The 25,751-nt window shown below is 34.3% G+C and overlaps 2 protein-coding genes across 2 annotated transcripts; one reads left to right on the top strand and one right to left on the bottom strand.

Annotated features, from left to right (window-relative positions):
- Positions 1-11,524: 11,524 nt before the first annotated feature.
- Positions 11,525-19,354, top strand: LOC120171750 (60S ribosomal protein L44-like). The gene is made up of 4 exons (XM_039179400.1): positions 11,525-11,616; positions 11,998-12,177; positions 19,037-19,111; positions 19,209-19,354. Exons 1-4 carry the CDS (start codon positions 11,545-11,547, stop codon positions 19,266-19,268), a joined length of 387 nt encoding a protein of 128 aa, XP_039035331.1. The 5' UTR covers positions 11,525-11,544; the 3' UTR covers positions 19,269-19,354.
- A 3,058-nt stretch (positions 19,355-22,412) lies between these two features.
- LOC120171749 lies at positions 22,413-25,009 on the bottom strand. The gene is made up of 3 exons (XM_039179399.1): positions 24,459-25,009; positions 24,132-24,262; positions 22,413-23,348 (listed from the first exon to the last, which is right to left on the bottom strand). Exons 1-3 carry the CDS (start codon positions 24,675-24,677, stop codon positions 22,547-22,549), a joined length of 1,152 nt encoding a protein of 383 aa, XP_039035330.1. The 5' UTR covers positions 24,678-25,009; the 3' UTR covers positions 22,413-22,546.
- Positions 25,010-25,751: the final 742 nt, after the last annotated feature.

The raw sequence follows: 25,751 nt of genomic DNA, 5'->3' as shown, positions 1-25,751 counted from the left end.
ACTTTTTCTGGATACACCTATTCTGATGTTTTTCGACGTCCTGAGTCTGTTTCGCCAAATTTGAACCCGATAAGCTGTTTTTCACTGATTAACCACCCGATTCGATCTGTTTTTCACAATTAAGCTCTGTTTTGAATGAAATTTATGTTGATGTGTATATGTGGAATTATTGGACATTGAATTAAAGATAGAGGGTAATCAAATGGAGTTTAAATGTTCGATTGGTGGGGTACAAAAATCGAGGTAATACTTTACCACCTCTTTGCATGCTTTATGGAATATGTTGATAAATGGATAAATGCATGGATGTATATGATTGGTCTATTATGCATGTTTGATTATGGATGGACTCGAACTGAATACAGTTTAAGTGATAAATTGTTTAGGACTCTATTGAATTAAATAAATGAATTGAAAGACTGGTAAGAAATGATTTCTAGTACAGTGATTAATATGAAGAACAAATGACCTTATATTTATTAAATTCTAATTATTTTCGTTAAAAGGTTTAATACCAGAATCACCTGATTATAAAATTAGGAAATTGCCCTATGGGGTAAAAATGGTATGGACTAACCCTCACAGTAAAGGTACCCTGAGAATTCATATTTTAATCCGATAAACTACTGATTCACCTGTTAAACAACTGATATGTTCGGAAAGTCACTGATAATCAAATTCTTACATCCGAAAAGGTACAATACTTAGAATTATCATTTTATCAGCAAATACCAAAAGGCCAAAACATTAAAAGAATTATTTATTGTTGAACTATATTTTGATATAACAATTTAAGGCAAAATGTTTTTGGACTTGAATTGAATTTATTCAAAGTTTTCAAAAATAATTCAAAGTCCTTAAAAGTTTGGAATTGAGCACAAAATAATTTTCAGTACAAGTAGTATTGATACTGTTCTTATAGTATTGATACCAATTGAACAAGTACCAATATTATTCACATGGTACCTATACCAAAGGTAAGGGAAATATCGATACTCACTAGGTAGTACCGATACTACCAGCTTTGCTCAGATTTCAGAATGCAAAAATGGTACCGATACCCAAAGGGGTACCGATACTACTATGTATAGTAGTATCGATACCATTGCCATAGTATCGATACCATCAGGCCCCAACGGCTAGTAACGACTAGTTGATTTAAATATTAACAAAGGTAGTATCGATATTCCCTTTAGGAGTACCAATACCCCTTGGTCTGGGTAACTTTATTTTGCACGAAAATTGATCTCCAACGGCTCCAAAAAACCTCCAACGGCTAGAAATGACCACAACAACATTCCAACACATAAATACAAGTTCAAGACACTTGAAGAAGGGTTAGAACGCCTATCCAAACAATCAAACACAAGAGAAGAGTTTTTCATTCTTATTTTCAATTATATTGTAAATATTTTGTTCTTGTGAGCTAAATTTTGTAAACACCTTCCTTATTTAGAGGTTTTCTTGTTTACATTCTTTTTCCTTTTGTAAAGGGTTTTTGGTTCTATCTTAGCCACTTGAAAAGATAGGGAGTTGTAAAGGTTATCTCTTGATCATTTAAAAAGAAAGAACAAATTAGTGAATTTGTTAGAAAATCCTTAGTGAGGAGCTAAGGTAGTGGATGTAGACTTGGTTGAGAAGTCGAACCACTTTAAATCCTTGTGTTCATTGTTTTATTTTTTTCTATCCTTACACCAAAATACCCCTGAATAGTAAAATAAATCTAAAATATTTCTAAACCCTAGAATGACTAAATTATATGACCTAGTTGAACTAAATGAAAGAACTGTATGTATCCGAATTTCAGAAACGGCCAAATTACTTTGGAAACTCTGAAGTAATCGGGATAGACTTGACTATTAAATGACCTAAGTACCTCGATGACCTTGAATTAAGTGAATAACTTGGATAAGTCTAGAAAAACTGATGATCTTATATGTTGTATCGTCCATAAGGGTTTTGAATCAAGAATCAAGCACGTTGACATTTTCTAATAACATTGCAATGCCGAATTGGAATAAAGACCATTAGAATATCTGTTCGTCTCCCTAAGATTCATTTCACGATGGTTCTGAAGATGATCAATTTGACAAGAATTACTTGTATTAAAAAGTACATACACTGGAAGTGTAACGATTTGAGCGATTGACATGTATCATTGATGAGACTTGTACAGTTAGGATTAACTCGATATTCTGATAGATCAATACAAATCGTAAATGCCCTGAGTCTTTGTTTCTCCCTTATCAGCTCAAATCACTAAGGATTCTCCAAGAACCTAATGCCCAAAATGCCTCTGATTTCCTGAATAATGGAATCACTACTGTCATATTTGAAAACACAAGTAACTCAGATGCAAAGGATTCTGAATACCTTTCTGATTTCATAGTACCTCCGAAAAATGTTTGAATACTATATGATCCTGTTAAATCATGTTCTGAATAATTGATGATTTCATCAGCTAATGAACTCTTTCAATAGTGATTCTAATTTCCAACATTCTATCGGTATACTGAAGATCTGCGTTTTCCTTCCTGATAAGATTATCAAGTATCTCCGAATATGGAACCTCTAGTGTGTTCCCTGATCATCATAGATATTTTCTCTGATTTTAAAAGTATGACCATGTTATCTGGAATATAGTTTGATCTCTGATTTCTGTTCTAATCTCTGATCTTTGTTCAGATTAATGATATCTATATTTACTGACTGAAATTATTTTTATATGGGGTACTCTGGGACTCTGGTATGACTAAAGACATTGGTAGGTTCAGTCGCTATTGGTAATTCCTTGTATAGGTTCAGCACCGACTGGTAATTCCTTATGGACCTAAGATGACCCTTGGGTGGGCTCTTGGGCCTAATAGGCCTATTGATAAGACCTTATGGACCCTAAGGCACTCCCTTAGGGATGACACCACTACTATGTGCTTTTGGGTAAGACCTTATGGACCTGAGGGCACTTCCCTCATGTGGGCACCTATGCATTGGCTAGGGTAAAACCTTATGGAACCAAGGTGCTCCATTAGGTTGGCTCATATGCCCTTTTGGGCCTAGGGTAAGTCCTTATGGATACAGTTATGGAAATCTGTATATTGGCGTTCGATTGGAGGGTTTTACTATGGTTTTTAAAAAATATGTTTTTAAACTGCTACCGTTTTAAAAAGATTTGTATATTTTCACTGGTTTTGTGGGAACACACTATGCATCCTAGTCTGATCTACTGAACCTAGTCCTCCGAATGTTTACTATGAACTAGAAGTTTCATGTCTTTTATTACCTAAGATATCACTGGGACCTCAGCTCAGCATAAGAGTCTGTAGATGTCAGAACCAATAAGGAAAATTTATGTTTACCTATTATCTGCATGTCCTTCAGCATCACTTGGTAGTTATGTATTATTGAGCTTTCCAAATATCACTTTGTTACTCATTATTTCATGTTAAAATAGTTGAACCAGTGCATCTACCAAATTTAGTAAAGGAGTTCCATTGGCGTTGCTTGCGGAGTACGATACATGTGATTAGGGCCATGTATGTTGTATTTTATTATATATATGAGTCTAGAATCTGATTTATTTTTTTGAATATTGTTAAACTCTACTTTTGTATTTATAAATTATTTTATAATTTTAAGCGTTTTAACAAAAATTTTAATTTTTTGGGTTTTTACGGTGGGTCGCTCTGGTGACCCTAATGTGACACCTCGTATCAGATCAGGTCACCCATATCAATCTATGGGTGTTATAAAACATCCCCAAATGGCTAGATATCATCCCCAACGTCTATAAACTACTACAACTTCATTCCAACATATAAATACAAGTTGATGACACTTGAAGAAGGGTTATAACACCTATCCAAGCAATCAAACACAAGAGAAGAATTTTTCATTCCTATTTTACTTTCTCTTGTAAATATTTTGTTCTTGTGAGCTTTTTTTTGTAAACACCCTTCCTTTAAGAGGTTTTATTTTTTTATATTTTCATTCTTTTGTAAAGGGGATTAGTTCTAGTTTAACCAAGTGAAAAACTAGGGAGTTTGTAATGGTTACTCTTGATCCTTGAAAAAGAAAGAACAAATTAGTGGATTTGTTAGAAAATCCTTAGTAAGGAGCTAAGGTAGTGGAGGTAGACTTAGTTGAGAAGCCGAACCATTATAAATTGTTGTGAAAAACTTTATACCCTTTCTTTCTCCTTACTCCTAAACTATTTTTGCCAATTAACCCATCTTGCAACTTTTTTGGTTATTCAATTGAGCCTCTTTTATCCTAACAATTGGTATTAAAGCTTGAGTCGTTAGAAGGTTTCACATCCTTGAGACGATCATCGAATAAGCTCTACTGATTCCTGACGTAATCAATAAGAAGATGGTTTCGACCTCCGACTCTTACTACATTGAAGATTTTCAACCGGTCAACAAGCCACCCTACTTCAATGGAGAAAATTATGCCTATTGGAAGAATAAGATGATGCTCTTCATTCAAGCCAATGATCTAGGAGCTTGGAACTCAATCATGAATGGATACTTCATTCCACCAGGTGAGATGGATGATTGGAGTGATGGAGAGAAAAAAAAATTTCAACTCAATGCTAAGGCTATGCACATCCTCTTTTTTGAATTAAGCCCGGGTAGGCCTGTAAACGAACCGAACACACATGAACGGAGGTATGTTCATGTTCCTTCATTTAATAAATAAACGAACAAATTTTTTTTGTTCATGTTCGTTCATTTAAATGATAAACGAACATAAACGAACGTAAACGAACACAACGAACGGACATAATAAATGAACATAAACGAATACAATAAACGAACAACACAAACACAAACACAAAAAACAAACTTATTCGAACACACCAAATGAATGTAAAAAAAAAAAGTAAACAACAAGAATAACAACTTAAAATTCATTAATATAACCTGCAACTTTAGAGTTAATTTGTTCGAATACGACAAAAATATACATAAATCATAAATAAGCTATATGAACTTAATGAATTCTTAAAGTTAATTTGTTCAACAAAACAATCTTCTTGAAATCCAAACAACTTCAATAATCTTCGTAATATATTTAACTTGCCCTTTGTTCGAACATAAATGAATGGACATAAATGAACATAAATGAACGAACATAAACGAACATATAATTGAATGTTCACGAAATTAAATGAATGAATAAACCCTTTGTTCATGTTTGTTCATTTAATTAAACGAACATAAAATCTTGTTCATGTTCGTTCATTTAATAAATAAACGAACTTCCCGTCGCACGGTTCGCTGAACGTTCATTTCATTTATAGACCTAAGCCTGGGTGAATATGGAAGAATCTCCTCTTGCTCCAATGCCAAGGAGATATGGGACAAGCTCCAAGTCACTCATGAAGGAACCGATGAAGTGGAGGAAACCAAGATAAGTTTTCTTAACCATAGCTACGAGAATTTCAAGATGAAACCCGATGAAGATATCAAAGCTATGACGGTTATATTTTCCGTGATTGTCAATGGTCTCAAAGGATTTGGAGAAGTAATCCCTAACAAGAAGCTTATGAGGAAGATGATCTACTCTCTTCCAAAGTCTTGGGAATCGAAGAAGACGACGATTATTGAAGCTAAAAACCTAAAGTTTCTCATCTTGATGAGCTTATTGGTTCTCTTCTCACTTATGAGTTGATGGTGAATGAAGATGAAGATGATGGAGAAAAGAATGACAAAACGAAGAAGGTAGGCATTACCTTCAAATCCACCAATGAGAGCAATCAATATACAAATGAAGGGGTGGATGAAGATGATGAAGAAGAAGAAGAGATGGCCAAGCTCTTCAAAAGATTCAAGAGGTTTATGACTTCCAAAGAACTGAAGCATGAATCAAGCAAAAAGAAGAGTCCCCTGATGTGCTTCGAATGTCAAAGAATGGGTATGTCAAGTATGATTGTCCCCTACTAAAGAACAAGGGATCAAGTAAGAAGAAGGCATTTATAGCAGATTGGAGTGATGAAGATGACTCCAATGATGAAGATGAAGTAGCCAACCTATGCCTCATGGCCATCAATGAAGATTCAATGGTAACTTCAAACTCTAATGAATTAAATTCTTATTCATTTGAGACCATGAATTCCAAATATAATAAATTGATTTCAAAACTCAAAATTGAAAATGATTTTCTTTCGAAAGCAAAATTGGATTTTGAAAAGCAAAATGAAATTTTGAAAAAATGATTTTGAGCTTTCAAAAAATCAAAACCAATGATTTGGAAAAAAGAAAATCTTGATTTGAAAGTTAAGCTTGAATGCTTAACAAAATAAAAAGAAATCATTTCTAAAAATATCATTTATGATAGAAATGGAAAAATGCTAACATTGCCATTTTCATGGTCATATGGGACATACTTGTCCCATAAAGGAAAAAACCTTTTAAAATTAGACAGGTATGGGTTCCTAAGGGAACAAGGGTCATTGAAATTATCGTTCAAGGATCTAAAGCAATTTGGATACCACAATCTACTTAAATGTCTCTTGTAGGTGTGTGGGAGCAATGGTGATGAAAGTGAAGATATTCAAATGCTCTAGCCACACTTGAAAAAAGAATGGGTAACCTCTATGCTTAAAAGCTTTTTGATTTTGCCTGATTGGTTTCTCATTTAGTTAGGCATGCATGAGTTTTGATCTTAAATGATTATGTTTTCTATCTCATGTATGTTAAAAATATGTTATGATGAACATTGTAAAGTTTTAATGATTTTTCATAACTTTAGTTCATCATAATGAATTTTGGTCAAAATTTGTTTTAAATGCAAATGATATCTCTCTAACAATTGATATCATTTTTTCAAATGCTTTGATTTTACAAATTTTAATTTTTGACCTTAATTTAAATGTTTATGCATGTGGTTTAAAATGAAAATGATATATCTCTAACAATTGATATCAAAATTTTCAAATGCATAAAATATTTTGATATCTTTATGCATATGCACTTAATTTCAACAATTAATATTGCATAAAGTTTATTAGACTTGGATATATTGAGTTTCATGTGCTACTAACATGTTTGTTATTCTTTGTTGAAATTCAATTTCTTTTAATTGTCAAACTTTTAAAGTCAAATTTTTGTTTGGAATGTACTTTTTGAGGGGAGCTTTTGATTTTTTTTAATGATTTTCTGATAAAATTTACCACTTACTCTCCAATGTTACTTTTGAACTTTAAAGTTGATTATTTTTTATATAACAAAAAGGGGGAGAAATACGAGTTTGAAAATTCAATTTTTCAATGAAAAAGGGGAGTTGAACATTTTCCAATAGTTGATATTTTTTTCATTAAATATTTTATTAAGGGGGAGTTTTGCTAAAAATAATTTTCAAATGTTTTGTTATATCAAAAAGGGAGAGATTGTTGAACTATATTTTGATATAACAAATTAAGGCAAAACGTTTTTGGACTTGAATTGAATTTATTGAAAGTTTTTAAAAATAATTCAAAGTCCATTAAAAGTGAATTTGAGCACAAAATAATTTTTCATGTACAAGAAGTACCAATATTGTTCTTACAGTATCAATACTATATGAATAGTATCGATATTGTTCATGTGGTACTGATACCCAAGGTAAGAGAAGTATCGATACTCTTAATGTAATATCGATACTACCAGCATTGCTCAAATTCCAGAATGCAAAAATGGTACTGATACCCAAAGGGGTACTGATACTTTTTTACATAGTAGTATCGATACCATAGGCTTAGTATCGATACCGTCAGGCCCAACAACTAGAAACAACTAGTTTTATTTAAATATTACAAAGTTAGTACCAATACTCCCTATAGGAGTACTGATAGCCTATGTACTGGCCAATTTTATTTTGCAGAGAAAACATCCCCAAACGGCTAGAAATCATCTCTAACTTCATTCCAACATATAAATACAAGTTGAGGACACTTGAAGAAGGGTTAGAACACCTATCCAAGTAATCAAACACAAGAGAATATTTTTTCATTCTTATTTTACTTTCTGTTATAAATATTTTGTTCTTGTGAGCTTTATTTTGTAAATACCGTACCTTTAAGAGGTTTTATTTGTTTACATTTTCCTTCCTTTGTAAAGGGGATTGATTCTAGTTTAGTCAAGTGAAAAACTAGGGAGTTGTAAAGGTTACTCTTGATCCTTGAAAAAGAAAGAACAAATTAGTGGATTTATTAGAAAATCTTTAGTGAGGAGCTAAGGTAGTGGAGGTAGACTTAGTTGAGAAGTCGAACCACTATAAATCGTTGTGCAAAACTTTCTACCCTTTCTTTCTCCTTACTCCCTAAACTGTTTTTGCCAATTCACCCCTCTTGCAACTTTTTCGGTTGTTCAATTGAGCCTCTTCGATCCTAACATATATATATATATTAAAAAGTTTAAAGCTTTTTAAAAGTCAATATTTATTTAATTTAAGTTCTATATTAATGTTTAAATATAATCTATTAATAAATTTATTAAGTGATTGAAGAAAAAATACATCATACTTGTCCAACTCATGTTCCTAAGGTTAATTATTATTTGTATTCTTTTCCCCCCATAAAATTCATATAATTCTCTCTTTGAATATTTATTTTTCTAATTTGATTCATTATTGAATCCTTTCAATGTCACATATAATAAAATCATACATTTATCGGACATGAATAACACAATTGAACTTAAAAAAAATATGTTTTTAAATTCATCAAGTGATAAAAGAAAATGTTATTTTTTTGCAAAGATTATAGATTTGAACTTAAAATATTCAATTAATTACGGAAATCTTTGAATATATATTATTATTAAAAAATATATATTCCGTATGAAAGTCTTTGTCTATATAATATTAAAATAAGTGTCCAAACTACAACATTTCTCATAAATATGTGCCTAAATTACTTTTACAAACGTTATCATTTTAGGTGTCTGGGTCGTCAACGACATTAATTTCCTCCATTAAGTGACACATGTCATAATCTCGTAATTTTAAAAGTTTAATTAAAATTTAAAATTATATTTAAAAAACAAAGAAATTTTGAAATAACCTAAAAACATTGAAAGCCTTCATTTCAACCCTTAAATCCACATCGGACGTCGTACTTTTTCCGTTGATGAAACTCTACCCGACCTCACCTCCACCTGATGACGAAAACCCCTATGAAATCGTGATCAATTGACGATCGATCGAAAGCGAATCGACATTTTATACATGCAAACCCTAAGTTGAAAATCACAATTTTGACTTAACTTTTAAATTTAAATATTTATAAGTTGAATTTATTTATATGTATTAATTAATAAATAATTTAAATATAACTTAACTTAAAATTTAAAATATATATAAAAGATTAATTTACTTGATATTGAAAATTTTAAATTTAATCATCAATTTAAAACTAACAAACAAACAAACAATATATATATATATATATATATTCACATGAGTGGTGAGAGAATTTTTTAAAAGAAAGATTGTTTTTTTTAGGAAAAATTGATTGTTTAGAAATTTATAAGAGGGAATTGTCAAATTTTGACAAAATGAATTTTTTTGGACAAAATTTAGAAGAGTAAAAAATTGATTTTTTGAGAATTTAGAAGAGAGAAGAGGGAAAATTTGATTTTTTTTTTTTTGGAATTTAGAAAAGGGAAGAGGGAAATTTTATTTATTGACAAATGTCAACTTTTTTAATTCCCAATAGATTTTTTGGGTTAATTAGAAATGCAGTCCTCTAACAATCAGTGATTTTCTATTTTACAATTTAATTTTTAATTTCTTTTATTTTAGTCATGATCTAATTATAAATCTTTTCTTAAAATTTTCAATTCAATGTAATTTAGTACTGTATACATTCTAATTACTTTTAATTTTCCCTTCTTTCTTTAATGTGCACAATTATTAAATGTGAATATTAATTTTAGAATATTTTATTTTAGTCACTTATGTTTATTGGTATATATATATATATACTTATATATTATACTTTATACTTATATATATTTATATACATACCTATATATAGATACTTTTTTATATGCGTGTGTATATATATAGATATAGATATAAGTATACATACATATATATATATATATATATATATATATATATATATATATATATATACTTACAAGTATAATGTATAGTATATATTATATATTTATAAGTATACTTATAAAGTATGCATAACATATATATATATATATATATATTAAAATTGATTTAATTTTTCCTCAACTTTTAAAATAAATGCAATTCAATTCATTTTTATATTAATTTCAGTTTCTTATTTTACAATTGTTTTTGGATTTGGTCCCTACATATTGTGTAATTTATTTAAATTTAAATTTGTAATTTCATATTTGTTCAATTTAGTCCTTAAAACTATATTTCTATATGAAATCGACCCATACTTATTTATATTTTTGTAATTTATTTCAATCTAGTCATTAAAATTATATTTTATATGAAATTGACCCATACTTATTTATATTTCGATTTGATGCCTCATACATTCGTGTTGTTTAATTATTTAAATTTTTGTATGTAATTTCTTGTTTGTTCAATTTAGTCCTTAAAATTATATTTTTATTAAAATTGACTAGTATTTATTTATATTTTTTGTAATTTACTCCAAATCATATACAATTAAAAATTACAATTCCTCGGTCATGAAAGACGAAAAATAATTAACATGAAAATAACCCAACCTAAAGTCAATTTGTACCGGCAAGATCCGACCTGAATTTTGTAAGTCAATGATGTGACCCAATCTGAACGATATTTGACCATAATTCCATCCGAACCTTAATTAACTTGGAATTTAACTAATTTGGATCTGAACTGTTTTGACCTGAACTGACATCAATCAGAACTGAAATTAACTCGATCCAAATCCGAACTGAATCTGATGGTAAAATCAACCTGAAAATTACCTGAATTTATTTGACCTAACCCGACCTGATCCGAGTCAAATCATCAAATTGACCTGATACAATTTGTATCTGATTTGACCTGACCTAATAGGATCCGACTAAAATCTGAATGATTATCTAATTTTACATCCTAATCGTATGTGTCGTCGTATGGTGCCTGAGATATAGTGTCAGTTTACAGTGTTCATAGCAATTGACTTTCCTGATGAAATGAAACGATGATGATGATGATGATGATGATTCTCAATTATGTCCATTCCCCTTCTACACTCAATCCCGCCTTCCTTTACCCCATATATCACCCTTCCGCTGCCAATGAAACCACTTAAATAAGACGGTTTTAATATGACGTATATACATACATATGAAATACATTACAAATTAAAAAGGTTATTTTATAAGAAATTTAGATAATATCTAATATAGTTTAATTATTCAATAAATCAAATACTGATGATTAAATAAAAAAATTACTTGGTTTGAAGGGTAAAATTGATGAGTTATAGGCTTATAATTCATAGATATGTCCAAAAGTAATTGGGCTACTAAAGATAATTCTGGGTTAGATCATAGCAGCAATCCATTTTTGTTTTTGTTTCTTTAGCCCAAAATCAATATGTTTGTTAGGTCAGATTGGCAGCCGACGAAACAAAGCTCAAGCTTCTCTCTTTTTTCAGCTGCAGCCATGGTGCTTCCTCTCTCTTTTGTTTGATTTCATTCATCTTTTCAGCTTATTTAGGATCTGTTTTTCTGTTCCAGAAATTACTTGTGAAACTATTTTTCTTAAAAAAAAAAACTTTGATATGCTTATATTGAAGAAATCAGCTTTAAGTGCGTAGATTTTGCTCAGAAATCTGAAACTAGACTTGAATTGATGATATTAGCGGCTGGTTTCCCTAAAAATATCGTTTATATAGTATGTGATGAGATTGCAATGTAAGGGTTAATGCTTTTGTTCTTGGCACTACTGTTTGTTAATTGCTGTCGATAAAGTGTTTGATGAAATGATTGTTATAAATCCGTTGCTTTCGTATTCCTCTTAGACTATCTGTGTCTTTGTTCTTGGAAGGTGAACGTGCCTAAGACCAAGAAGACTTACTGCAAGAGCAAGGAGTGCAGGAAGCACACTCTGCACAAGGTCACACAGTATAAGAAGGGTAAGGATAGTTTGGCAGCACAAGGGAAGCGTCGTTACGATCGCAAACAATCCGGTTACGGTGGCCAAACCAAACCAGTGTTCCACAAGAAGGTAATTCTTTAACTCGTCTTTTGTCCCATAGGTGGCTATTCAATGAAAATGTCAAGAACCTTATACAGTTATGCTTTGCCTGTATATTTCATGTTTAGTTCTATACATTTTCAATTGTTGCTTACGACTCCACAGAGCTGTGTATCTGTGTGTGTATATATACATATGAAATGCTCTGCCTGTATATTTCATGTTTAGCTCTATACATTTCTTTTTTGATAGGAAGTTAAGGCCTCGTTAAAAACCCCCTTTATGATTAATGGAAAAACCAATTGGTGTTCCTTAATCAGCGGAAGGAGGAAAAGAGTGTCTCATAATTCATTAATAAGTAAAAGATTACATAATGTTTAAAACAAAGAAGCCCCTTACAAAAACAACCCGAAACACACCAAAGAACACATCTTTCACTCTATTAAACAATATCCCAACCCAACAAACAATAACTACCCAATACCAGCCTTAGCTAAACTATCAGCTTCTATGTTTGCCGTTCTGTCAACCCATCTGATAGCTCCTTCCAAAACTCTTATCATGGCAACAATATCTTTGACTAGATGAAAGAAAACACCAGGACAACTATCTAAATTCTTAACCCAATCCATAACAAGTTTGCTATCAGATTCAACAATCCACCGATTCTTAAACCTCTGAAGAATATGCTCAAAGATAAGTACAACCCTCTTGATGGTAACAAGCTCCAGCAAAGTTGGAGGGCCTGGATCTGCAGATTCTTTAAAAGAACCCATAATCTTACCAGCCTCATCTCTTAGTAAACCACCCACACCGCTCTTTCGCCAATCATTGCAAACTGCTGCATCTACATTCAGTTTTAGAAAACCCTTTGGAGGAGGAATCCAACACACAATTTTAGTAGCTGAATTTCTGGAAGAAGAACAGAAATCTACAATAGATGGATCACTTATCAGGGAGTCTTTAGTAATAGTAACCTCGTTGAACTTAGCTAAGAACCAAGAAGCAAGCCCTAGCCTAGCCATGAAAAATAACTCAATGTGATCCAAAGACCTTCCTTCAAACACCACGGCATACCTAAATTTCCAAATGGTCCAAAGCACTACCTCCGGAATTAAGGACCAAATAGAAGAAGAAAACATCATGTCATTCCAAGCAAGTAAAAATCCTTGTGCATTTCCATGAAGGACTGAACTAATATTCCAAAAATTCAAAAACTTATTCCATAGGAGCCATGCCACCGTACAAGAGAAAAATAGATGAGGAATAGATTTAATCTCTCCTTTACACAACGGACAAGAAACATCAACAATCCCCGAAACCCCTCTTTTTTGAAGTTCAAACTTAACTGCCAATTTCTGATGGGCTACTTGCCACATAAAAGTTTCTATTTTAGGAGGCACCAACCCCTTCCAAATACATTTCTCCCAGAAACTATCTTTTACCGATTCAACAAAACAAGTCTTCATACAAGAATTAACAGTAAAAATACCTTCCCCATTCCCTCTCCAAAGCAGACCATCTCTCGAGTCTTGGGATAGGCTGAAATTATGAATGATGGCTAGAAAATTAGAAAACTGTTCTAACTCCCAATCACATAGGTTTCTTCCCAATTGGACATACCAAGACCACCCCGATGAATTAAACTCACCAAATTCCTTAATTATCCCAAACTGATTCAATGAAAGAGCTTATATCCTCGGGAAAACAGTCTTCAAAGGATTAACAAGAGCCCAAATATCTACCCAGAACCTGATTCTCTCCCCATTACCCACTTTGACTTGGAACATGCTACGAATCTTGGCACCAAACTCATCCTCTTTAAAATGATTATTAACCACCGATTTCGAAATCCAAGAAGCATTTGTAGGATATATTTTAGAGAAAGAAATCAGATTAGTGTCCTGATTATATTTGGAACTTATCAACCTCTTCCAAATTGATTCACTGTCATTAGCAAACTTCCAAAACCATTTTTCTAATAAGGACCTATTCATAAAATTAAGATTCGGCACACCCAAACCACCACAATTTCTTGATTTACACACTGTTATCCAGTTGACCCAGTGTATTTTCTTAGATTCTGCCCCTCCTCCCCACAAAAAATTGGCCATGATGGATTGCAACTTAGTATTCACTGCTGCTGGAATTTTAAACATAGACAAATAATATGTAGGCAAAGAACATAATACTGATTTCAATAAAACCAGTCTCCCTGCCAAAGAAAGAGTTCTTGCCTTCCAACCCGAAAGTTTCTTGAAGAATTTCAGCACAACCGGATCCCACAGAGCTGAAGAGTTCCTTTTTGCTCGAAGCGGCAGCCCTAAATAATCAGAAGGGAAAGTACTAACTGCGCACCCAAGATCCCCCGCCCACTCCTTAACCTCTTCATCGGTAATATTAAAGCCAAATAACTCACTTTTGCTTAGATTAAGCTGTAGACCGGACATAATTTCAAAAACCCTTAGAACTCTCTTAACATTTAAAATATCCGTCTTAGAGGCATTACAAAAAATAATAAGATCGTCTGCAAATTGCAAATGGGATAGCATGTAAGAACCTTCTTCTTTGCCGACAACCAAACCATTAAACAACCCCGAAGATACCGCCTTGAGAAGCAATTGATTAAGTAGCTCTCCTACAAAATTAAACAATAATGGGGAAAGTGAACAACCCTGTCTAAGACCTCTTGACATTGAAAATTCCTTTGTAGGAACACCATTAACCAACATTGAAACTGATGCTGTGGTCACACACTTTCTTATCCAGCTGTACCATTTTATGCCAAAACCCATTTTGTCCATGACTTTGAAAAGAACATCCCAATCCACTGTATCATAAGCCTTCCGGAAATCTACCTTAAACACACAACCCTTCAAGCCTTTCTTTCTCCCAAAATCTATTCATTCATTAGCTATAAAAGAACAATCCAAGATTTGTCGACCAGGAGTAAAAGCAAATTGTGAAACACTAATGACATCGTTCATGCAACATCTCAACCTTCTTGATAGACATTTCGAAAGGATCTTATACAATCCACATACTAAACTAATAGGTCTGAAATCATCTAAGCCCCCAATGTTTGAACCCATAGGGATGAGGGTTATGAAGGTGTGATTAATGCCATGCTCCAAATTTTTTCCCAAGTAAAAATTATGAAAAAATTTCAGAATATCAAATTTCAATGTGGACCAAAGCCTTTTGAAAAATCCCATGTTAAACCCATCCAGCCCTGGTGCTTTGTTGCTATCACGTGAATTCAAGGCCTCCCAAACTTCTTCTTCCGTAAACCTCTTCTCTAAGCTTGTACTCTACTCTAAAGTTATTCTCAAAAAATTCAGCTTGATATCTTCCACTTCCAGGGTAGACTTGAAATTAAAAGTTTCAACAAAATGATCACGGACACTTGTCTTGATGAGAGTCGGGTCATAAATGATTTCATCTTTCACTTTGAGAGCATTTAAAGAATTCAACTTCCTCCTAATTGAAGCACAAGTATGGAAAAATTTTGTATTTCGATCACCTTCTTTTATCAATTTCACTCTTGAATTTTGAATCCAGACTTGCTCCTCAATCCTGTATAACTTCCACAATTATGATCTTAAAGACCGCAATTCTTCAACATTGTCTGTACCCCTTACTACCTGCTGTGACTGAGAATTCTGCTCTAATTGGTGAATCTTCCCTTCTAAAGCAGAAATGGTTGAAGTTGGAAACTGATCTCTCCTTCCAGACCAACTTTTAATAGCTGATTTTGAACTTCTAATGAAGCTCAGAATACCTGCTTTTCTATTAACTTTCTTACAATCTTTAATAGCTATAACAACCTGCTCATCAAACCCATCCTCATTCATCAAATAGTTGAACAACCTGAAAGGTTTTTTACCCCAATTATCACCCCCTGTCTGAAGCAATATTACATTACGGTCAGAAATAGATCTCGGAAGTAGGAGTTGGGTGATATCCGAGAATGCAGATGAAAAATTAATACTCAGCAGAAACCTATCCAATCTGACAACAGTAGGATCTTCCCAATTGTTACCCCAAGTAAATCTTCCCCCCGTCAATGGAAAATCAATTAAGCCCGAATGATGAACAAATTGCCTAAAAATCTCCATCGAATTTCTGTTTTGTGCTCTTCCATCCTTCTCATCTTCTGTTAAATAAGCATTAAAATCCCCTCCTACACAAAAAGGAATATTAATACCATTAAAAAACGAGCTGAACTCTTCAAAAAAACTGCTTTTTCTTCCTCCACCGAAGGTCCGTATACATTAATAAACCCGCTGAACTTCCCTAAAATAGCAATAAATCTCCTATGAATCTGCCTATCTTCTACCTCAAAAACATTGTCATCCCAACAACCAAGTAATCCCCCTAAAGAACCTTATGCTGGCGATTCAACATACCCTTGAAGATTGTTCAGTCCACTTCTTCTCAAAAAAGACCTTGGACATGCCTCCAATTTTGTTTCTTGCAAAAAGAGAAAGGATGGCTTCTTCTCGGAAACTATCTTTTGAACAGCTCGTTGCTTTTATTTTTCCTCAAACCCTTGACATTCCATGACAATATTACTATCTTTGTTTTCATGGTAATATGCTAATACCAATCTCCTCCCCATCTTGACAACCTATTCAACTGACCCCACTCAAACCTTCCTCTAATTTCATGATTTTATCCAAGAAAGCTTCCTTCCCTTCCTTAAATGATATACCCAACATCTTGCTAATTTCCCAAGTTGCAAGAGCTTCTTTTAAAATCGAAGTAAAAGCAGTGGATGAAACAGTGGAGACACTAACCTTTTCTAAGGCATCCTTAATAAAAAATATTTGAATTCTCTTTTTAGATCTTGAAATCCCCACATCTTCACAATTCTCTTCTGAGTTTTCATCATCCTCTGGAAATTCAGATTGTGCATATCTTAAAATAACAGCATTTTCATTCTGTTTGATTGAACCAGCCTCTTTTTGAGATAAGAAATCCTGCTCACTACTTCGCCAAATGTTCCTCACCCGAGATCTTTTATAAACTCTCTTATAACTTCTTATCATCCTTCTTCCCACCGGAGCACTTTTCATAGAAATATTCTCTGCTGGACGATTCTGAAAAACACCCCCCACAGTTAACAAATTATTACCTTCTGCAGACCTCACATTAGCTGAATTCAATGATGTAAAATTAGAACCACCCTCCACTATTATTTTACTAGATTGAATCCCCTTATTTACTGCTTCCTTCGGATTGCTTGGATGAATGAAACACTGATTATTTAATGGAAACTGAAGTCCAGATATGAGAACTGCTGGACCTTTAGGAATTAACTTCTTTATTGGGGAAATGGGCTCACTACTATCATCTGTTTGGGCCTGAGAATTACCATTTGAATTATTCAAATTCCTTAAACCCAAACCTGCAAACTCTCCCTTTTTAAAACTCCCAATACTGTGCAAATTTGACATCCCTTCATTAATTCTTATCCCATCCCTGCTTCTTCTAGGAAACTGATATCCTCTGTCAAATTCAACAAAAGCGGAAGTAGTTCCTTGCTCCATCCAGCTATCAACTCTCTTACGTGCTTCCTCAACCAACCGAACAGTACCTGTCTTATCAGTTGACTTTAAGCTGTCAACTTTCATCTCCGACGACTCTGATGCAGTTTCACCTTCATCGGAAAAATTTTCCGGCATGGAACTGGAGAAAAAACCAGAATATATAGAAGTCGAACCCAACTTAATTTTCACCTTGTAGGATCTTCCATACGAACCTAAATTGATAACTTCCGGAACATCAAAAGGGCTTGCCACTCTAATCAGAATTTTCACAGCCGAGAGATCCTCCATGTTTTTTGTCGAGTTCTGAATACCATCTACGATCCCCCACCTCCCCGCTAAGTTTTCTAAAAAATCTTCTTGCCAACATAGTAATGGAACACCATAGAGCTCCACCAAACAAAAAGCCATTGGCATACCTCCTTCATTCAACAGAAGTTCCAGTCTATCAAACCAGAAGCATAACAGCTCACTCCTTTTCATCCAAGCCTCTTTCATCTCCTCGTCTGACTTAAATATAATGACACAAGATTTCCAAATGTGACCCCAGCTTGCAATCTGGACTTCGAAACCTTCTTTGGCTAAAGCGCTTTGCACAAACTCCAGACCAAACTTTTGTTTAACAATGCCCGTGAATGATCTTTTTACCCAGGATGATTGATCAGAAGGAATATGCATCTCCCAAATATTCTTCTTTCCTTTCCCCCTATCTGAAGCATCATTTTTATTCTCTAAATCTTTCAAAGCTCTTCTCTGCGGGATGTTCACCAACAAAGCATCCTTATAAGACCTACCATCCCTTATGCTTCTTGTGTGCTGAGCTCTCTCAGTTAAATTGGTATTTCCTTCTGTTATCTTCTTTGAAGCACTAGCTAGAACCTTATCTGACCCTCCATACCTTGAACGATCTTTCTTATATTTTGCAACTCCAACAAATATTTTTCTCCCATCTAACCATATCCCATTTAAATTTTCAACTGCATTCCACATTCCTACTTCATTACCAAACTAAACAAAGGCAAACAAGTAGGATTTATACTTTGGTTTGTTCGTCTCATTTGGAATAAAAACTCTAACCACATGACCTTGAGAAAGAAATAAATCTCTTAACTCTCTTCTAGAGACTCTCTTGCTAAGATTATCAACGAAAACCGTCCAACTCTCACCGGAAGAGGATTGACCTTTCTCTCTTTCTCTCCCTACTTGACTGACTCTCTCTCTCATATTTTTTGGTTTGACAAAGCTCCTAGCTCTATACATTTTTAATTGTTGATTCCGACTCCACCAAGCTATGTATCTCTGTGTGTGTATATGTGAGTGTGTGTGTCACCTTTGACCAGGCAAAGACCACCAAGAAGATTGTGCTGAGGCTACAATGCCAGGGTTGCAAGCATGTTTCGCAGCATTCAATCAAGGTCGGTTTGTTGTACACCCTTTGCCTATCTGTTTGTGCTCTCCTTTACCGGTGTTTGATGCGATAATATTCAGTTTGTTTGTTATCTGTTTTTGCAGAGGTGCAAGCACTTTGAGATTGGTGGAGACAAGAAAGGGAAAGGAACATCTCTGTTCTAGATGTTTTATTCATGGTATTATGTTATCCTCCCGGTTTACTTTTACTCGAGTTGTTCGAACTTATAAGGCCGGAATGGAACTTTGTTAAGTTTGCGTCTAGTTCTTCGAACAATGTTGGAACAATGTTGCTTTGCAGTGTTTTTAACTGTTGGAGAATTTTAAAGCTTGGATTCTTCTTTTTTAGGTTTGTTTCATTCGATCCAAAATGAGATTTTACAGCAAATTTTGCGACCAGTCCCGCAAAACTAATTCATGAACAAAAAGAACTTGCTCCTGCCTATAATTCAAAAGAGAACTAGAACTTGCTCCTGCTCATTATATTTAAATTGTGGCTGCGTTATCGCTGTTGTGGACGTTATGATGATGTGATTTGTCTCTTAAAAGTAATTATTGTTTTAAATTGCGAATGTGGTGTCTTGATAATTTAAAAAATGGTTACGATACAACTGTTGTGGTCCTAATTTAGTATTATGTTCCTACCTTGAGATTTAGCATGCAGTTCATTTCTTTCTTGCCGAGGAATGAATATACATAAGAGAAGAGATTTTCCCATACTATGTTGAATCACCCAACTATCTTTTGCCAACATTTAAGTGTACGTTTGATTCTACTGTTGTTTGGGAATGTTTCTCCAAATGAGTTTTTTCAATAAATTTTTACATTATAAAAACATTTTTTTTTCAGTTTCTTAGTTTGAGGTAATAATTAATTTTCAAACGTAGATTTTTAACTAAAAATGAGTTGTTTGACAATATTTTACGTTTCAAAAGAAATTTTAACTAAAAGTAGTTCGAATACTGAAATGAAAACCCTATCGTGGTTCCAAATCCAATACTAAAATACAAAACTTACTGCCACCTCAAATTTATTCAGTCCAGAAAAGAGTATAATTTAATTTATTATTATTTTAATCCTTAATATAACACTATTTAGATCTAGTTATGCATCTAATATATTGATAAATAAATAATTAGAGTTATTAAAATGAAATTAAAAAAGTAGAAAGTTCAACATTAAAATGTTACTTTTTCCCAAACAAAAAGACACTTTATTATCCATAAAATTAAGATCCGTTCAGTTAGACGAATAATGAACAGTTCCCAATCATTCAATTAGAATTCTTATTCATTTAGGTACGGACCAGGTGGTCCCAACGTTGTGGTAACTACAGAGGTATTAAACTCCTCAGCCATACCATGAAGCTATGGGAAAGGGTGATAGAGGCTAGGTTGAGACAAGTTACTAGGGTTTCGGAAAACCAATTTGGCTTTATGTCAGGCAGGTCTACCACGGAGGCGATTCATCTACTTCGACGGCTTATGGAGAAATATAGGGAAAAGTCTAGAGATCTTCACATGGCGTTCATTGACCTTGAGAAGGCTTATGATAGTGTTCCCCGCGATACGATCTGGAAGACTTTGGAAACGAGACGGATCCCAACTGCTTATATCCGGGCGATTCGTGATATGTACTGTAGATCTACTACTTACGTCAGGACTACAGTTGGCGACACCGAGGCATTCCCGGTGGAAATCGGACTCCACCAGGGGTCGGCTCTTAGCCCTTACCTCTTCGCCTTGATTATGGACGACATCTATTGTGCGACACCAGACGGTGTACCATGGTGTATGCTTTTCGCTGACGACATTGTCTTAGTTGCTGAAACAAAATCTGAGTTGAATAGTAGACTGGCTACCTGGAAGACTGCTTTGGAAGAAAAAGGTTTAAGGATCAATATTGAAAAGACAGAGTATTTATGTTCAAACTTCAATGGGAACCAAAATGATGAAGATGTAGAAGTATGCATAGAAGAACACGTTCTCCCCTCAAAGGATTGTTTCAAGTACCTAGGGTCTATGATACATAAAGATGGGGGTGTAGATGATGACGTTACACACCGTATAAAGGCGGGATGGCTAAAGTGGAGGGCCGCTACTGGAGTTCTGTGTGACAAGAAGGTCCCTCTAAAACTTAAGGGAAAATTTTATAGAATGGCAATAAGACCAGCGCTGTTGTATGGATCAGAATGTTGGGCAACCAAGAAGGATCACGTAAGGAGGATTGAGGCCGCAGAAATGAGAATGCTTCGATGGACATGTGGTAGGACTCTGAGGGATATGACGACAAACTCTGCTATTAGGATGTCCTTGGGGGTGGTGTCTGTTTCTGAAAAATTGAGGGAGGGAAGACTACGGTGGTTTGGGCATGTCCTTAGGCGACTACCGTCGGATGCGGTCAGGAGGGTAGAGTCGATTACAGTCGACGGTGCCAGAAGGAAAGGACGACCAAGGCGAAAGTGGGAAGACTGCTTGAGATCTGATTTGAGGGATTTAGCCCTTACCGAAGACATGACCTCTGATAGGAAAATATGGAGGCTAAAGACTAGGGTAGTCGAGTAGTGTGGGTCACATCTATAGGGTGTATCATCTCTGTCTTCTTTTAATGTTTTTGTAGTATTTTCCATGACTTATACTTTTTATACGTTTCTGTTATTGGTATTTATGAAGGATTAGAACTGGGCTTGCTAACGTTGACTTCTGTGTATCATTCTCTTCATGTTTCCTCTTTTAAATTTAGCCGGATCTTATGTTTCTGTCTATATGCAGAGATTCTTTCGCAGGGATTATTATGCAGGGATTAATTCCCGTTACAGACGCACATATGGTTTTAATGACTGCATATGAATACTGTTTAGATATGTATTTATGTATTTATTTATACATGCATTGCATTTTATCTAAATTTTTAATTTTTCTGACTGCCGGAGGTCTTCCACGGAAGCTACTCTCAACCTGGCGTTGGGGGTAGCCTACTACCCTACCTCCCTCTTACCCCATACATATGGGAATTGGGTTTTGTTGTTGTTGTTGTTGTTAGAAAAACCAAAAACAAAATGCATGGGCATTAATATTCATAAATTATTATCAAATTCTTATTCTAATTTAAGATTAGAAAATGATTGGTCTGTACAGTAATTATTTAATTTATTAAAATAATACAAAATAATCATTCAAATTTTATAAACTACTAGTGTAATTTCAAAAAAAAGGAAAAACTAAAATATATTACACAAAGTACATACGCATACGTGCACATAGAAATTCAAAATGAAGTAGGAGAAAATAAGTGAAGGTATCATTGGACTTGATTGTTTTTCCTTTCTTTCTTATTTTGTCCATTTCTTGTATCTGTATAATAAACTACTGGAAGAACACTAACAATGGCTATGGCGGCCACTCAGTCAAAATTTGGTAATGCAGGCGAGGGAAGGGTAGTTTTTAATCAAGCGCCGCTTTGTTTTTACGAGCGGATATAGGCTTTGGCAATCCATCAAATATAGGGTTTGCGATGTTTACAGTTGAAAGTGCTTGTAAGTCGGGCTTCAAGTTCCATTTGGTTGTTGCCCAGAGGGATGACAAGCTACCATTGTCTTGATCTTGCAAACTCGATGTGCTCGATGACTTCCTCACTGTGACAAATCCGTCGACCACGTAACCATCTCCGAGACCTGTTGGTATAGTGTTGCTCCCGAATACCTCGGTGTCGGCTCCTGAACTAGTGCGGCTTCCTGCTTTGGATCTCTGTGCCAAGCCTTTCGCTGCTATCGTCGAAAATCCTCCACTACTGTTATTATCCTCTTTCAACAGCTTCTCTGGGGTATGGGCAGTGAAGTCGGCCTCGGATTTCTGCCGTCTTCTTATTAGTTTGTCATTTGATTTATCAGGGTCACTGTCTTTAGCTTCACCAGCGGAAAGGATATCAGGTGTGATTTGGCCGTTCTCGACATAAAATCCATTGGTCACGCTTCTACACTTGCGTTGAAGCCTGAAAGGTGGATTGGCATCAGAGGAGAGTTTGAGTGATGGACCATCCTCAAGATAATGAGATTCTCCTTTCCCGTATACAGCCATCTCAAAGCCTTCGAATGGCACACTTTTTTCCGAGGGTTTAAGGCCATAGTAACCTTGTAACATCGCTGGGGAGACCCTTCGAGGAGGAGTCTTCAGTCTTAATGACTGGAATGATTCACGCAAACCAGGAGGTAAATCTGGACCTGAGTTTTGGTTTGCACTGCTTTCTCTGCAAAGAGTTGTCAGACAAAGTGAGCATAACTAAAAAACAAAAAATGCCGAATACGAGCCACAGAGATCACAAATACTTGAACAACTCATTGAAACAATGATTATCAATTTCTTAGAGAACCGCCTTCTCTGGTATACATGTCTAGTATGACCTAGAGTGTCAAGCCTAAAACCTTAATACAATCACAATCATGTTTATACGGTGACAAAGGAAGATTCCAAGTAAGAATTTATCATCTTGATCAAGAGAGAATAATTTTCACTTAGCAGCTCATTGCTACCTATGCCATAATTATTACGGCATCACATAAAAGGTCTAAATAGTAAATCCTACTGCAGAGACTTGGGAAAAAACGAATGCCTGTTTGATGCAATTTACCACTCCTAATAAGGAAACCTTTCTATGGGCAGAGAACCATTCGGCACCGAACCACTTAAAACTCGGTCCGAGGTCAACTCTTGGGAAGCCTCACACAAATGTTTCCTCGCCAAGAATACATCAAGACCCGCAGTTTCTTTAAGACCAAAATACAAAGATATTGTTAAGAAGATATACCATAAAGCACGACTTACAGGCCGCAAACAAACCCATATTTCCTCTAGATTTGAATTTCTTGAAAAACTCTTCCAAATTGAACTATTAAGTTATGCAGCTTAACATGCACAAGTGCCAATAAGGATGTGTATAGCAACCATCTTTAATGCGGAAGTGAAGAGAGTTTAAAGTCAAATTCACAATCGAATGAAGAAAATAGCATTGGCATTAAAGAAGATAAAATACCCTGGTGTTTCGGAACCATTCGACAAGCAAGGCGATGGCAGATGCCGCCCAGGTAAAGGGATCTGAAGCGTCTTAAGAGCAAACATTTGAAGATCAGTTACCAGACCATTCATCTTTTTTATGTCAGCTACCTGATTATTCCAAAACCATAACAATTTATCAATAAACCATAATCAGTAACAATAAAATAATTAGATACAACTTCTAGGTTAACACTGATCAATTTCCCCGATTAACTTCCCAAAATTATACAATCAGGTCCATTTATACTGAGAAAAAAATAACACTGAATAATTAATACAAGGATGAATAGAGTTAATCAGTTACCTCAACGCCGTACTTGATGGCAAGGCCGGCAAGAGTATCGAACCGGGAAATTGGATGCTCGATGAAACCGGCACCGGGTAAAGAGGAAGAGGGTAAAGTTCGAACCTTTTCGTTCTCAGAAACACTGTAATCATTGCAAAATCCAGTATATTTCCCATTCGAATGACAACTGTAGTTCCCATTAGCAATGCTATTCCGCCTCTCCCTTTCCATCTGCATAACCAACCCCCTAAAAAGTCCCCAATTTATTTACCCTAATTTCTTGAATCTCCCACTATCCGAACTCCGATTCTCCTTCCTTTTTTTCCGAATAAATCGAAAACCAACCGCCCTTGAGTATCAAAAAAGAGAGAATCCAAACGATTTTCCCCAACCAAACCGAATCTAAATGGAATCGAAAGCAACTAAAAAGGGGAAAATATTGGGTTTTTCTCAATAAAGGAAATACAGATCTAAAGAGAAATACGTAGTAAGAAGTTAAACAAATGGGTTGAAACTTGAAAGATCAAAAGATCCCGGGTTTTCAGTATTTCCAGGCAAAGGAGAAAGATTTAAGCTTAAATGAATTGTTCTTATTGGCTGGCGTAATACGTGTTACTCTGCCAATGCTCCCACCTTAACCCAGCCTACCCCCTTCGTCGGTCGGCACTAGATTCCATATTTTGGGTAAAGTACCCAAATGGTCTGTAAATTATGTCAAATTAATCCCTTTGGCCACTTCAGTTTTGAAAGTTATAAAATAATAATTAAATTTATTGAACCATTACAAAATAATCATGTATATTATTAAATAATGATAAATTTTAAAAAGTTATAAGACTATTTTTTGTTATTTCAATAATTTTTAATGATATTATACTACATTGATTTGATCAAATTGAATGGTTTTTAAACTTGTAAACAATAAATTGTCCAAATAATGTAATTTAGATCCATTTTTGATTAATCAATTTTTATTATTCAGCTTTAATTACATTATCATATTTCTTTTTAAAAAAATTCATATAAAATATATCAGACAGAAAATACATGTTTCAACCAATAAAAGATCTAGAATTAATCAAATTATAATAGATGGAGTAATTATGTTAAAAGCACAAAATGCAACGATCTTTTATGCAATATGACATATATTGTACTTTCTCATTGACTTCATCAAGCAAATGCCCCCTACCAAGTAGGAAATGGTCTCATCGATGGACAAAATAAACAAAGCAAGGGATCATAGGTGGGTTGTTGAAAGCTTAACAAAATGAAACACGATTTTAAGTAAAGCCTAAAATAACGTATAAA

This window comes from Hibiscus syriacus, unplaced genomic scaffold (assembly GCF_006381635.1).
Source record: "Hibiscus syriacus cultivar Baekdansim isolate YM2019G1 unplaced genomic scaffold, ASM638163v2 tig00111835_pilon, whole genome shotgun sequence".
NCBI classification, from domain to species: Eukaryota; Viridiplantae; Streptophyta; class Magnoliopsida; order Malvales; family Malvaceae; genus Hibiscus; species Hibiscus syriacus.
This window is presented reverse-complemented; position numbering and strand designations above follow the sequence as displayed.